The sequence below is a fragment of the Citrus sinensis genome, chromosome 4 (assembly GCF_022201045.2).
Source record: "Citrus sinensis cultivar Valencia sweet orange chromosome 4, DVS_A1.0, whole genome shotgun sequence".
Lineage (NCBI taxonomy): Eukaryota > Viridiplantae > Streptophyta > Magnoliopsida > Sapindales > Rutaceae > Citrus > Citrus sinensis.
In genome coordinates this window covers 670,654-686,189 of record NC_068559.1, presented here as the reverse complement: position 1 = coordinate 686,189, position 15,536 = coordinate 670,654, and the positions used below count along the sequence as shown (strand labels likewise).

General features: G+C 33.0%; 3 protein-coding genes across 5 annotated transcripts; 1 reads left to right on the top strand and 2 right to left on the bottom strand.

The window, feature by feature from the left end:
- The first annotated feature begins 5,915 nt into the window (after nucleotides 1-5,915).
- LOC102623867 (peptidyl-prolyl cis-trans isomerase FKBP20-1) lies at nucleotides 5,916-8,399 on the top strand. 2 transcript variants are annotated; one of them, XM_006486321.4, is made up of 6 exons: nucleotides 5,916-6,081; nucleotides 6,881-7,013; nucleotides 7,354-7,487; nucleotides 7,579-7,658; nucleotides 7,819-7,911; nucleotides 8,037-8,399. In XM_006486321.4, exons 2-6 carry the CDS (start codon nucleotides 6,905-6,907, stop codon nucleotides 8,185-8,187), a joined length of 567 nt encoding a protein of 188 aa, XP_006486384.1. In that variant the 5' UTR covers nucleotides 5,916-6,081; nucleotides 6,881-6,904; the 3' UTR covers nucleotides 8,188-8,399. The 2 variants fall into 2 exon arrangements, with proteins under 2 accessions (XP_006486384.1, XP_006486385.1); XM_006486322.4 differs by having other exon boundaries at nucleotides 5,932-6,081; nucleotides 6,884-7,013.
- A 202-nt stretch (nucleotides 8,400-8,601) lies between these two features.
- LOC102624351 (E3 ubiquitin-protein ligase SDIR1) lies at nucleotides 8,602-11,282 on the bottom strand. Of its 2 annotated transcripts, none has more exons than XM_006486323.4 (9): nucleotides 11,063-11,282; nucleotides 10,551-10,704; nucleotides 10,388-10,442; nucleotides 10,246-10,298; nucleotides 9,926-10,151; nucleotides 9,620-9,734; nucleotides 9,377-9,422; nucleotides 9,013-9,138; nucleotides 8,602-8,870 (listed from the first exon to the last, which is right to left on the bottom strand). In XM_006486323.4, the coding sequence occupies exons 2-9, from the start codon at nucleotides 10,626-10,628 to the stop codon at nucleotides 8,745-8,747; spliced, it is 825 nt and encodes a 274-aa protein (XP_006486386.1). In that variant the 5' UTR covers nucleotides 10,629-10,704; nucleotides 11,063-11,282; the 3' UTR covers nucleotides 8,602-8,744. The 2 variants fall into 2 exon arrangements, with proteins under 2 accessions (XP_006486386.1, XP_006486387.1); XM_006486324.4 differs by having other exon boundaries at nucleotides 9,013-9,135.
- A 1,515-nt stretch (nucleotides 11,283-12,797) lies between these two features.
- On the bottom strand, nucleotides 12,798-15,302 carry LOC102624807 (aspartic proteinase PCS1). The gene has a single exon (XM_006486325.4). The coding sequence runs from the start codon at nucleotides 15,276-15,278 to the stop codon at nucleotides 13,899-13,901; it is 1,380 nt and encodes a 459-aa protein (XP_006486388.1). The 5' UTR covers nucleotides 15,279-15,302; the 3' UTR covers nucleotides 12,798-13,898.
- Nucleotides 15,303-15,536: the final 234 nt, after the last annotated feature.

The window sequence follows — 15,536 nt, the reverse complement described above, 5'->3', positions numbered from 1 at the left end:
CTTTTGTGATGTTAAATTTCATTTATCTCGTTGCTTTATTTTTTATTTACAATTTATTTATAACGTTATGTGTTTTGGTTGGTGACCTTTTAAAATATAATTTTATTTTATTTAATATTATTTTTTTATTTACATTTATTTATAAGTTTATATGCTTGGGCTACTACTACAGGGCTAGTGACCTTCTAAAATATAATTTTATTTCATTTAATATTATTTAACTTTGTAAAAGAATAAATATAATAATAAGCCTATAACTAAATAATATTTTTTAAATAAAATAAAACTATTAAAAATGTATTCTTTTACATAAAATTAAAAAATAATATTGATTTTTTAGGACTCACTATTTCTTATTCTATTTTATTTAATATTATTTAATTTTGAAAAATAAATATAATAATAAGTTGTGACTAAATAATACTAAATAAAATAAAATAAATAATATTTTAAATAATATTACTTTTTTGAGACTCATTACTGATTATTTTATTTTATTTAACATTATTTAGTTTTATGAAAGAATAAATATAATAATAAGCCTATGACTATATAATGTTAAATAAAATCAAATAAATAATATTAATAAAATATTTATTTTTTAATAAATAAATAATATTATAATTTTATCCTTTTGAATAAAATATATAATATTAATTAAAATGATTTTTTAAGACTCACAACTAATTATTTTATTTTATTTTATTTTTGTTATATTTTGAAAGATTAAATATAATAATAAGCCTGTAACTAAATAATATTAAATAAAATGAGAATAAATAATAGTAAATAATATTTTTTAATTAAATAAATAATATTAAAAATTAATTTTTTAAATAAAATATGTAGTATTAAAATAAAATTTATTTTTTGAGACTCACTACTAATTAAACAATTCGAACTTATGTGCTAAAAGTTTTAATTTTTTTGAGTTTTTGATAAATTTCAGGGAGTTTAATGTTAATATTCAAATCGATAAATCTCTACTATTAAAACTATGTTTTCATTGAATCTAATAGTCAATGATTAAAATTACAAAAAAACAAAATGGTGGTACCTTGCAACTGTTGTAAGGTAGTTGAGTCCATCACAATGTAGGAAAGTGAGCATTATTTGAATAGGTATTGCTTCATTTAATGTTAAAATCATAATTAAGTAAATTGACCTAAAACAAACAAACAAACAATAATAATAATAGATACTCAAGAGAGATTCAGAATTGCAATTAAACTTAACTATCCCGCTCCTCCTTCAAAGGCTTGGGTTGAGGCTGCATCAATCTATTGATGATTCATTAACTTCTGCCTATGATGTTGCTTATTTGTTGGCAATCTCTGTCTCCGTGACAGCACCATCCATAATATCTTTAGGAATCAAGATTAAGTTTTTTGAGAAATTGAAAATGATTGCAAATATTGTCACTACATATACATTCTTGGCCAATTTATTAAACCGTAATGGGAATCAAAATGAAGAAAAAGGAATGAATAAATTGTTTATTTGTTAAAATTGATGTTGGAAATGGGAATGAAGTGTTGCGACCTATACAAAATCAAGTTTGATTATTAGAGTTCTGATTCCAGTGGGGGTTTGGGAATATGAACTTTATTCCTCTAATGACAAAACTATCCCCATTATATTTTTAATTTTCCCAAAATGCTCTCTTTACAAGTAAAAAATACAAAAAAAACCCACGAAATCCTTAACATTGCAGACAAACACATCTCGTCTCTATCACTTGGAACCAAAGAAACCATGATGATGAATTTCTTATGACAATAATGATGATGATTGATGATGGTGATGATTATTATTGATGATGTAATTGTGATGACGATGATGAAGACGAAACTAAATTTTGATGTTGATGAAGAAAAAGATAATTGTGATGATAATGATGTTGATGAAGAAGATGAAATTGATGATAGAGAAGTAACAAAGAAATTGCAGAAAAGACAGAAAGAAAAAAAAGGAGAAGAAGAAGAGAAAATGGAGAAAAAAAGAGAGATAAATAATCATAAAAAAACAAAAAAAATTATTATCACTATAACCATTATTATTATTAACAATAATTTTCTTAATAATAATAACAACCATAATCACGTAATAAGTAATAAAAATAATGGTAATAATAAATTAAGGATGTTTTTGTAATTCATAGTAATTCATTCCGATTTCGATTCAGATTCTTATTGCCTAAGTAAACAATTTATTCGAATTCCTATTTTCTTCATTCAGATTCTATGTCATTCATATTCTAACTCATTCCAATTATTAATTAGTAAACGCACTATTTATATACATCGTTAGTGGTGTTGTGAGTCTTGTGACATGTTTCGTCTCCCCAGTCAAGGGGACATGGCTCGACCTAAACCTTCTTTTCTATCGCTGTCTTAATTTGTTCTTTTACTTTGGCAAATTTATTTTTTACCCTCTAAAATTTTCATTTTTTTATTATATTACAATTTTAGATTTTATTGACATTTATCTCCAAGGACACTAAATGTCTAATTAAACTCTTGTTAAATACATTTTTTTTCTAAAAATTCTTTACACAAATACATATTTGCGTTAATTATTATTATTCTTAGCAAAATTTATTTTTTAAAATTTAATATGAGTATGTACTAAATAAATAGAAGTTCAAAGCACATTTTAAGGTGCAAATACTCTTACCATTTTAAAAATAATTGTAGGGATGACAATTTTTTCTATTGCGATTAAATCTTACGGGATCTCGTCTTATTTGGGATGGAATTAGAACATATTTTTACATCACAAATTAAAATAAGATGGGACAAGGACAAAAAATAAGTCCTACCTTTATTTGTGGGATAGGAGGAGGACCAATTATAAAATTCCATCTCGTCATATATACCCCATTAATATTATAATTTTAAAACTATTCTATAGTAGTCAACTTTTGGAAGTTTTTGTTAATTTTAAATTTTTGCTTAAACATTGGAACTTAGATTGATTTAGTTTAGTGTTGAAACTTTGAACTTTTTTTTTTCTATTGGTTTGTTCTATTATTATATTGTTGAATTATTAAATATTTTAACATCGTTGAAGTTGGTTACTGTCCAAATTTATAGCTTTTGATGCGTAAATCTTAATATTAATGTACAATAGAAGCAAACAAGCAATTAAAAAATGTTAGCATAAAATGGTATTCAAACATGCATGTAGTAAAAAAGAAACTAGTATTTGATTATTCTACTTTGTATTTATTCAAAATTTTTGCTATATTGAATTATGATAATCTTTAAAAGAAAAAAAATGTCAAAATTTCTTTATTCACATTTGAGGTTGTTCAGAATAATTGGATGGAATATTTAATGGGATAGGACGAGGACAAATTTTTGTCCCAAAAAATTAATGAGACAAAAATGAAATAATTTTTTTTATCTCACTTGCATATACATGATAGGACTGAGATAGACCAATTTTGTCTCATCCCATCCCATTGGCAATCCTATTTAGAAGTTGCTACTGTAATTTTTTTTTCTTAATTTATGTACTATTCCAAAACCTATTAAGAAAAAATATAATGGCCAATAACTTTATGAACTTTCAACATAATTTTGTTTTACATTAGGCAACTTACTGCTTTCTATCCCCTACCCTTATTCCAACAAACAAGATTAGTAGTATGGAACTGGAAGTGGATGTAGAATGTTTATTTACATTGTAATAAAAGTGTGGAATATGAATTAGAAATGATTGACTAATCTAAAAACCTTAAAATGAGTAGACATTATAAAAATATAGATATATCTCTCTAAAATATAAACAAATTACTAGAACAAGTCTCCATTGTTACACCACTCTTGCTTTTCAAAAAAGAAGAGGTGGGGGCGGAAGATATTTCTAAACTCCGATGAGTTAGAGATAGGGATGGCAAAAAAGTCCGACCCGATTTTTGGCCCGATTAGCCTGACCCAAATTTTGAGGGCTTTGGCCCGAAGTTAAGGGTAAAAAATCAGGCCAAAAATTTTAAAAATAAAGGCCGACCCTAACCCTTTTAGGGTCGAGTCTGACCCGACCCTAAGGTGAAATAATAGGACTTTTTGTAAGGCTAGGGCCCTTTAGTTGTGTTATAGGGTCGGATTAAAGCTTAGCTTGACCCGACCCGATAAATTACCAACCCTAGTTGGAGGCCCCAGTCTCTACTATGCATAACCATTTGTAAGCTATCAGTAATTTTTTGTCACTTTAGGTACAGTTCGAGTACAAATTATAGACAACATAGCTCAAGAAACTATGCATAATTTTTTTATCCATTTACACAGTGGCCTGCGATCTAAAAAACATTACGCAAGAAAATCAGATAAACTTAAGGTAACAATGACAAAGGGTAAATCACTAGACAAACAATGAAATTTTTAAATCCATAGCTAAACTTGTCTGTTGTAGGATAGGTTACCCTATTTGTTCACATCTTCAAATGAAATGGAAAAACATTTCTACTTAAAAGTGCAGATAAATAAATTGTATTACTAATGTTTAACAAACACAAAGATAGTGATGCAAGAACATGGATACCACTAAAATGATCACGCAGTTCTCACAAAATGATTCACTATTAGCTGTCTTTGCAAGAGTAAAAAGGTGATCAATTTGTCTAGTCATTCGGCCAATCGTATTTTTGAATATGCACACAATAGAAATTTGGAACAAAAATTAGTATCAATCCCATTCTTGATTTAACTAAACAAATCACAGTACCATTATACGCAATAAATACTCAAACTTGTATTAATTCCTATTCGTGATCAAGAATAAACAAGTAAACGTAGTATCACAAGCAATTAAACACTTTTCATCTAAACCAAAGAAAGTCACTAGATGATCTTAATTCCTATGAAATCAATTAATTAAATCAAGGTCTGAAGTGACATCTACTTCATCATCTTCTAGACACCATGTAACCAAAATTAATTGAATACTCTGTATATGTACATTATATGGCACTTGGATTACCTCAGCCTTTGTGTGAGATTCAAAGATTAGAAATTTTCCATTTGACATGGACTAATTTCGCAGCATATAGAATGGAATTAGGTTCATAATTGTTGGTAACATTTGTGAGAATCGAATCAATTCAATATAATTACGTACAAAAAAATAAATCTTTGTTTGGCTCTATATATAATTTTATATCCAACCTATGTATGCTTTATTTGATGTAAGTCGATCTTAGTATACTGTATAAAATATAGGAAAATATTATATATTTTAAGTAGTATCTGAATCTTATGTATAGCAAATAAAGTTGTGTTCATTCACTCGATGGTTAGACTGGAATTTCAATCTAAATAAAGCATATAGAATGGAATTAGGTTCATAATTATTGATAATATAATATTAATGAGAATTGATCGAATTCAATGTAACTATGTACAAAGAACAAATCTTTGTTTTGCTCCGTATATAATTTTATATCCAACTTATGTATGCTTTATCTAATGTAAGTCAATCTTAGTAGACTATGTAAAATATAAGAAAAATGCTATATATTTTAAATAGTATTTGAATCTTATTTGTAGCAAATAAAGTTATATATCATCCACTAGATGGTTAGATGAATCTCCTTCTCCTATATAGTAACTTCAAATTCCCAAACATTCTCCAAAAAAAAAAAAAAAAATCGAAATCCCAAGCAGAAAGAAAAATAAAATAAATCTGCATCCAGCAACAACTGCATGGTCCATAAACTTGTTGGACTTTTTTGTCTCACGATTAGATTTGGGCTCATAAAAGCCCAAACTCCATAACCTCTTAAACACTGCAAATGAAAACTCCACACTCGTCGTTCGCACGTTTAATCCACGCTCCCAACGATCTATCGCATTATGCCACTCTCACCAACCATATTCTTCACGCACCACTCATACGCGTCCGGTAATTGTATCCATTTTCGCATACAAAAGCCGGCGATTGTTTGCCCAGCAAAGAACTCACTAGACGCCTATGGCCACCAAAATCCACGGCAATTTCTCCCGATTTATTGTCCCCGAGTCAATCGGTCAACTCGATCTCTCTTTTACGGTCGATAATTTTCATCTCATCACGATACGGGTCAGTCCCATAATTTATCCCCTCTAATCTCTGTTTATTTTACTTTTCAGCATTCAGTAAATTACATATTTATTTGAAAGTAATTTATATTGAAGAGTGAACCCAAAAAAAAAAAAAAAATTTCTCCTTTGGCTTACAGATAGTATATGACGCATAAAATACATGGAACAAAAGTCAATTTTGGTTTTTGAAACGGCTGGGTTTAGATTTATTGGATTTGGTTACATTATTAGATAATTTTATTAAATTGGTTATAACAAATTGAAAGTTTTGTAATCTGAAATACATTCATGCATGTAAGTTTTTGTTTCTTTGTTAAAACTTCTTGATTATTTGATCTTAAATTTCAATTGAGCTGAAATTCAGCTTAATAAGTTAAGGCTTGGAACTTGAACTGGGGCCCCCTTTCTTACAGATTGTGTCTGAGGGATGAGTTTAATCCAATTTGTTCCCTTTTCTTACAAACTATGTCATAGGGATGAGTTCTATCCAATGTGTTCGTAACAATTTGCAAACACCCCATCGGAAAGACCTTTGTTATGGATAGAGGGGTGGATTGTAACAACCCTAATTGTACGGCAAGTTAAGGCTCGGCAAGTGAGCTTATAAACACTTGGTTAACAGTCACCCAGGCTATAATAGAGAGGAGTTTAGTGTTCGGGATTTAGGGTGACATTTCATAACTATTTCCAAGTTGATAGTAGTAATGGTTGGGCATTTATTTATTTTGTAGTGCATAGTGTTGTGTGTAATGAGCGAGGGCCTTTGTGACTAATGGTTGGCCTTTTTGGGTCTTTAGTAGGGTTTTAAGCGTTGATAAGTTATGGGTGATTCAATTGATTTGACGGGTGATGAAGGTGTCATCAAGAAGATCGTAAGGCAAGCTAAACCTGATGCTCTCTCTCCTACTGAGGACCTTCCTCTTGTTGATGGTATGTTCTTGTTGATGACTTGTTATATTTGCAATTTTATTGTTCGTTTTTGTTAGTAGTTGGATATGTAAAATATTCAAATTCACTAATATAGGGAACCTTCTCAGTGAGTCACCCCTTGTTCTCTGGAAACTGTCAGTTTTTCCAATTTAGATTTCTTGGACAGCAACACTAAATTTTGGATTCCGTCTTAAATATTAGGAACCTTATTATTGTCAGTATTTGCATCTCATCCCCTAACCTGCTGTGGGAAAAACGCTATCCTAATTGACTAATAAGTTTGCCTTTTTTCAGTTATTTCTTGCCAGTGCCTTGATATGTACTTGTTTGTCTGGAACAGTTCATTATGAAGGCAGTCTTGCTGAAACTGGTGAAGTTTTCGATACCACACATGAAGACAATACTGTATTTTCTTTTGAGCTTGGGAAGGGTTCGGTGATTCGGGCTTGGGATATTGCATTAAGAAGCATGAAGGTCAAATTATGCTCTGTTGATCTTTTTTCTGTTTGCTCTCTTTGGGGAGCAAAATTCCTTTTGCTTATTCGTTTTTAGCTCGTTCTACCAGGTTGGGGAGGTTGCAAAACTCACTTGCAAGCCAGAATATGCCTATGGCAGTGCAGGATCTCCTCCAGATGTCCCACCTGAGTAAGCATCATCATTCATGTCCTTGAAATAATTTCATCTTACCATGGATGCTTCAATCATGTTGGGCAATTATTTTACTTTGTCATGGTCATGTGGGGAATTCATATCCCACTGATTACTGAGAAATGAGTGCTAAGTTGAATTTACATTTTTGATGCAGTGCGACACTTATTTTTGAGGTGGAGTTGGTGGCCTGCAGGCCAAGGAAAGGTTCTAGTCTTGGTAGTGTCTCGGAAGAGAGAGCCAGGCTAGAGTAAGCCACACTTTGCCTGCAATTATATTATTCTTTAAAAGATATATGTTAAATTTAATCTGCTAGTTATGTATCTTTGAGAATTTGGTCAAACTAATGTGAAGCCTCAAAAAAATTTAAATCAGGGAGCTTAAGAGGCAAAGAGAGCTTGCTGCTGCTGTGAAAGAGGAGGAGAAGAAGAAGAGAGAAGAAGCCAAAGCTGCGGCAGCTGCTCGTATTCAAGCCAAAATGGAAGCCAAGAAAGGTCAAGGAAAGGGGAAAGGCAAAGGGAAATAGGGTTATATATCCTGCTTCATATTGGATAGCGATTATGTGTGATGATTTAATTCGCTTCATATTGGATAGGGATTATATGTGATGATTGAGTAGATACAATAAACTTCTTTCTGAGTTTATTTAGAGACAGCTTCAAGTAACATTGACGATAATAACTGTATCCTTCTATATTTACTTTTGCTTGAAGTATGGTAAGGTGGTACTTTATTTGATATCCGGATGCCTTGGGTTTTATAGTACTAGTTCTTGGATGGCGATTTTGAACAAATATTTTAGTAGTTTTCTTACACTAGTATACCATACTCCATGAATGAAATTGAGAAGGCCACCATTTCAAAGGAAAAGTGCACCATTTCAAAGTAAGCACGAAAACAAACTTCCACATCTAGAAAATGAGTAAGTCTAACATTGTGGTGAGGTAGAATAGGAAGTTAGTTTCAATAAAAATTCCCAAGGTTACAACTTTACAACTCTTGGTAAAAGACCCATATATAGCACGTGGGTGTGTGTATGTTCATTGGATGTAATAAATACAATGATCTAACCATGGCCATTAACTAAACCATGTATGAAGCATCCATTTCAACTTGTCTGGTTTCATGCCAACCGGATCCTGCTCTGAGTTTGCAAACTGGGCACGTTCCCTGTTGCCGCAGCCATGGGTCAATGCAATTTGCATGGAACTGCAAAATAACTTCAAATTCAAGTAACCACGGAAAGCAGCCATACATTTTGCTGTATAACCATATGGAACACTAAATTCGGGAGAAGAAAATTCGAGATAGTAGAAGCCAAAAATCTAAAACTTGATCTAAGTGAACAAACCTGATGCAAGCATGGCAAGCTACGGACAATTTCACCAACATTAACTTGCTCCAAGCAAACAGTGCATGTCAATTCATCTTCAGTCTTCAAATTCCCAACTGAAATAGAAGTTTCTAGTTTTTTCTGCTAAAAACAATTAAGTGTAGCTAAATTAACTCTCCATCCATGAATATTTGAGTAAATGAGAAAAAATTACTTCATGAAGAAAAAGTGCAATCTTGGTTGATGTACAGTAAACATCAGATGGAAAAAAATTTCAACCGGATGCTAAGAAAGCAAACAGAAGCAAATGAATCTAATCATGAACAGAATGTGCAACAGAACATGGCTTTCTTATCTAAGGATAAAAGCACACAGCTAGTACCTCAGCTGGGCTTGAAGATGATCCCAATTGCATTGAAGAGGCACCACTGTCAACAAAATCAACTTCATGTCAAAACATTAACATCAGAACCTAATAAGAATACTCCATTGAAATCTAACAACGAAACAACCATATACAGATTGGGTATGTAATACAAATTCTTGATTCACGGTACTGACAGAAATTGGGAAAGCAATGTTTGAATATTCTCTAATGTTTAAATAACTAATTTTTGACATGTACCTTTGAGAACCAGAAACCTTATATTTATGAACTGGAAGAGTATTTATCTCTTCCTCACTCATCGAAGCAGCTGTAGGGACATTATCAGCATCCAGAGCTCTCAGCGTTTCATAATCTATAGATAATCAACCAACAATAAGAGATTGGCTTGTCAAACATAACACACAGAGGTAAACAAATAAAATATGCAAATAATGAACTGAATGAATGATACTAAGCAGAGAAATTCAAGGAAGTAACTTCTCAACATCAATTTTAAAACCCATGCTCAGACATCAAATACATGGTTTTAATACAATACCATACCTAGTTCATCAAATTCCCGATCAAGAAGTGCAAGCTGTAGTCTAAGGCCTTGCAGACGCCCTCTAGAAGCAAAGGCTATGGCTGGCGGCATTTGCAACCGCAATTCAGTATGACCAAGAAGGCCACTGGCTACAGCATGGGCTTGAGCCTGAGCATGAAGTTGTTGACAAGTGGCATACATCCTGAGGGAAGTGGCTAGCAGAAAAATACCAAGAACTATCCAGAGCTGCACATAAAATTTATAAAAGACATGTTAAATGACCTATTCAACAATGTAAAAGAACAATATGCTTCACTTATATACAAAGTACAGAAAATACCAGAAAATTAGAGGACATCTGGTGTGAATTCAATATCATGAATAACAAGAGAACTGTAGCATTAGAAAAAAGCAAATGAATTAGAAAAGGCAGCATTACAAGTTCACTTAAGAAAAAAGTTCGAATGGATGAACATAAATACCTGTAACAAGAAAAGCAAGAGAGTTTGAATTAACAGGTCGGCCTGCATGAATGCGCTGAGTGACAAAAACGATTCAAAAATCAGTATCCAAACATCAAGAAATATTGCATAACATTACAAAGCAATGCAACAAGTCAAATTAAGTAAGCAGAAATTAACATACCACTGTGCGCCGCTCAGGAATAAATCCCGGAAACCCAGTTTCTAAATCTGCTCTAGAACCGCGAAAAACAAAACTCATCTTTGTAGAATTGTACAAGGAGATTAACTAAATAAACTTTCAGTTAGTCACCTAGTTTCACAAAGCCTCTGATAATCTGCAAAAGTTCAAAAAGCATACGTATTCTCTCAGAAAACTTAAAGGTTGAAACTTAGATAATGAAATGAAATGCTTATTACGAATTCTATCTCAAGTGTGCAATTCTTAGGGGGGGGAAAAAAAGAACAACGTTAAGTTTTATTATAAATAGGGTTCGTACTTTCTATGCAATTAGGGTTTCGTAATTAAACTTCTAACAAATAAACAGAAATTAATAATAGTTCATCTCGTGACGATAAATTGCGAGCGATTAATACTCGATTCCTTATAGAATTAACTCATGCATTCAAATTCGTAAAATTTTTATAAGATTGTACAAATGGACAAAAATAAAGAGAAGAAGACAATTGACTTACACAGAATTAGACCAAAACGACGACGGATCTGTAATTGATGAACGCGATTTTGATCTAATCCATTTTCTCTCTTGCTATTGGACAAGTTGAAGCCGGGTTGAATCGGAACGATTTGACTCGGGCGCGCTGGGTTTCGTCTTCGACCAACGGTTTTCCCGCAAGTTTTTGCGAGAATTATAAGATTATTCGGACTTCAGAGGTTGTCAATTTAAAACGACATCGTTTTCTAACTGAATAAACGCCAAGTGGTTGTATTTGTCCCCGTAGTCGTAACCGTATCCTACACACTATAATAATAATAATAATAATTTTTTTTTTACATTTTGTACACATTTTATATATTCAAGAAAAAAAAAAAACTCAAGTTAATGGGTAGTACCGCTGCCCGACAGCAATATTTAAAGCTAGTATGTCACTCAATATACAAAATTCAACTATTCAAGAGATAAAATTGGAGATTAGATGAATCGGTTGAACGTTCAGATAGATATTGGAAATGGGGGGGAACAGAAATTAAATAAAACCAAATATTTTCAAGAGAACACAGTTGTATATTATTTTTTTCAGTCAAAATGCAATAATAGATAATGAATGTCCATTCATTGCTAACTGGAGTGGATTGCAGCTGGCAAAAGAGAGCGAAGGTCGTCAGGGACTTGAAAGTTTCATAACGACTAGAAGAAGACGAGTAATTAGATAGGGATAGAAAATTAGGCAACTGTCTCGTCTCTATTATTATTATTATTATTATTATCATTATTATTATTAATTGGACATTGTCGAGAATCCAACAACAAACAGTAGTACCACTAGCACGAGCAACATCGTTATTATAAGATAAGTTTAAGTTACGCGTAGGCTTGGCAAAATTCGGGTCTGGTCTGGATTTTGGTGTTGTTCAGAATTAGACCGGATGAGAGAAATGTAAAATCGAACCCGGATTAAAATCCGATTTTTCTGGGTGCGGTCCGGGCTTGAGCATGGCACCTTTCGGGTCTGGATTTTGATCCAAGCTTTCTAAACCCACGTATGATAACTTCAATTTTTTTTTCTTCAATTTTTTCTTTCATTTCTCTAACAATGCAAATTTAAAAAAAAAAAAAATCAAATAAACTCATTCAATCTCAAACTTTAAAAAAGAAAATAGTCAAATACAAATATATAACACACTAACAATGCAAAATTTGCACAAATGATAAATAAAAATTATTTCAATATGCTTTCTAATACCTAAATTCATCCAATTTCTAACTTAAATTCATTCCATCTATATATAAAATAAATAAATTAAATTCAACAACACAATAATCACACAATAAATTTAAATAACATCCAACATATCATAAATTCATAATTATATATTTATATATAATATATTTATATTTTCTTCTTTTTTTAATTTATTAAAAAATCGAGTCTGGTCCGGGTTTCAGGTTTTTAGTGTTGAACCCGGATCCGGGCCCAGAAATATCCGGATTTAAGAATTTCAAATATGGGTCTGATTTTTATGTGCATGCGGTCCGGATTTTGCCCGGACCGAATTAACCGGGTCCGGTCCGGACAGGCTTTTTTGACACCCCTAGTTATACGTGGGTTTCGCAATCCCAAGTGCATAACTTCTCTTGAAGGTTTATGTAGATTAGTCCTCAATTCCAATAATTAAAAGGGTTCGTTTATATTAAAAATGCTATAAAATAGGGTATGTTTTTTATAATTATAATTTTATAATCACACGATAAAAACTATAATATATTTTATTATTTTACGTGTGTACGGTGAGCTGGTCCAAACTAGCTATTACCTAATTAAAATTACGTTAATTACCATCACCCTACTTGCTGTTGGCTTCGCCCGACAAACAAAAGATATATAATTTACACACAGTTCACAATAACAAATGGAAGTTGGAAGACAAGCTGCCCGAAAATGGGAAAGCAAGGAGGAAAAGGGCGGCTCTCCAAAATGCTAGGCTGGCAGTCAGAGTTCAGACCCCAGTCAAGTCAAGTCGGAGCCAAAGCTTTAATTGGCTGACACTTCTGAATTCTGATTCCGTGCGCTCAGTCACTTTATAATCAACCAATCTAAATAGACTGCTGCTCATCATGAATCAGCTCGCACTTCATCCCAAATCAAAGTCGTCGGCACCCACAGCAATCAATCTAACAGCTGCTCTCAAACAAATCAGATTGATTCCCTGGACCCAAGTATACCTAACCCTCAGGGATTCCCCAGAATCACAAATTAAATTAAAACGACAGTACATTTGATATTTACCCGGCTCTCCTTCCAAGCCACACATCTTCCTGACATTGGCCTTTTATTAATAATCTCTGGGTCCATGATATTAATTTTTTTGAATAACAATAAGATACATTTACGTTTTATTCATACGAAATATTTACAAATGATTTGCAATTTCACTATTTTTCCTACAATAGTAACCTTGACATGAAAAGAAAAGGGCAAAAATAAAACACTGGTACCCTCAAGATTTTCCTCATATATTGGCATTATTTTCAACCTACCTTTCAGCAATAGACACACAAACACACACACATATATATTTAGACTTGCAAGTAACCTTATGTGTTCATTTTTTTCTTTTGAAAAACCAATATGACTATAGCTTAGATTTTTTTTGGGAAAAAAAAAAAAAGAAAGAAAAAGTTCAAATGGATATGGGTCTGACAATGTTTTTGAGGTCGATAGTTAAAAAAGATCTGTGTGTCCATTGTTGACACGTTAAAAATCCACTTGTATATGAGAGAAAATATTGAGGGTTTGGTGTTTTTTTTTTCCTTCTTCCAGAAATAGCAAATAATAATAATAATAAAGATTAAACGATTATCCCAAGCCTTTTACTTGCAATATCACACCTCACTTCTGCAAATCCAACCCTCGAATTAATTAAATCAAACTCCACCCACAGGTTTTGTTGATGATGATGACCAATCACAAAGGCCTCGATGCCCAGCAAATCAGAATTACCAAATGTGAAGCAATACACGGAATCCCTACCCCTCGACAGACCGGGCACCCGATACAATAACCTTTCACCAGACACACTCATCTCGGCCCCACTAAACATCAAACTCACTATCGGCAACCGGGGCAAACTCGGCCCAGTCGACTCAATTAAATAGCACAAATCCATTGCACCTTGAAAGACAAAATTTGGGTCATCAAATGCTCTTAATATCCCTTTCGTTTGTTGGATGAACTCATTTTTCAAAGCACTATAAACTTCACCCAACAAAAAAGTGAATTGGGTACCCGAGTCAACCATGGTTTGACCAGCCCCTGTGTGGTCCGGGATAAATACTGATTTCGGCAAATTCAACACTTTACTCCCAACTTTGATCCCCTCAAGTTGGACACTATAGGCAACCCGGTCAAAATACGGTAAGGGCTTGGATATCCGAACCAGCGGAGTATAACTCAGCGGTTTGAGCCACGCGAAACTGGCGTCGCCGAAGAGTAAAACACCCGACGAGTCAACACCCGATATGCAATACGAGAATTTGGGGAAACCCATTTGAGTAATAAAAGATAATGAGCCACGGTTCATGCCCATTAGCCCGGTGGTTCTCGCGTCCTCCTGAGAGTTCGAGCTGGACCCCGAGTCCATGCACCCGAAAACGAAACCGGGTCGGGCTGGCCCTCCAATTAGGATTGTTTCAGTGGCGAGATTGCCTTCCGTGGAAGTCAAGTCAGCGTAGGTGAGGGTGACGCGACAGAGACCTTTTGGGTCACATGAAGCGGGTACGGGTAAATCCTGGGTTTTGATCTTGCACGTGGGGGAGTTGCATGGGACGGGAGAATATGAAGAAGATAAAAGCGGGTTAAAAATAGAATTAAAGCTTACGGTTTTTTTGCAATGAAGCCATGAGAGCTCGCTGCCCGTGTCGAGTACCATGGTGACATCTTGAGGTGGCGAGCCGAGCTTGAGGGAGACTGTTAAAGAAACGTTATGGTGGAAAGAGAGCTTGTTTGCGGTAGCTCTGTAGTTATAATAATGAGCTAGGGCTTGTGTTTTGAGCGGGAAAAAGAGTGTTTGGTTCTTGGGAAAACAAGGTTTAGGAAGGAAAATGAGAAGGAAAATAGAGAGTTGAAGAAGAAAAATATTGGTAGAAGCCATGAGGGTTTTTTGTGGTTTAAAACTTGGTGGGGTTCTAAGGGGGTTTAAATAGAAAGCTATCAAGGGAAGACGAAACATGCATTGGATGGCTACGCGTGTGCTTGTTTTTGGTTTTTCGCATTTGGGGACAAGTATATGCTTTTCTTTCTTATTAATTAATTAATTCATTTTTATTTTTTGCTATCCGTCCGTTTTGTTAAAATATATATATATATATATATATATATATATATATATATATATATATAATTGATCACCTTTTATTTTGAATAAGACCTTTATTTAAATTGTTTAGATAGTGCAAAGTTTTGTAATTACAATAGTTTTGAAGTTATT

Excerpts from the sequence above, each read along its gene's own strand:
- LOC102624351 (XM_006486323.4), bottom strand. The coding sequence starts at position 10,628 with ATGAGTTTTGTTTTTCGCGGTTCTAGAGCAGATTTAGAAACTGGGTTT. Across the intron at positions 9,735-9,925 it reads TCGGGAATTTGATGAACTAG|ATTATGAAACGCTGAGAGCT; the intron begins GTATGGTATTGT and ends GATTATCTATAG. Across the intron at positions 8,871-9,012 it reads GCTTGCCATGCTTGCATCAG|TTCCATGCAAATTGCATTGA; the intron begins GTTTGTTCACTT and ends GTTATTTTGCAG.
- LOC102624807 (XM_006486325.4), bottom strand. The coding sequence starts at position 15,278 with ATGTTTCGTCTTCCCTTGATAGCTTTCTATTTAAACCCCCTTAGAACC.
- LOC102623867 (XM_006486321.4), top strand. The coding sequence starts at position 6,905 with ATGGGTGATTCAATTGATTTGACGGGTGATGAAGGTGTCATCAAGAAG. Across the intron at positions 7,014-7,353 it reads GGACCTTCCTCTTGTTGATG|TTCATTATGAAGGCAGTCTT; the intron begins GTATGTTCTTGT and ends TGTCTGGAACAG. Across the intron at positions 7,659-7,818 it reads CCTCCAGATGTCCCACCTGA|TGCGACACTTATTTTTGAGG; the intron begins GTAAGCATCATC and ends TTTTTGATGCAG.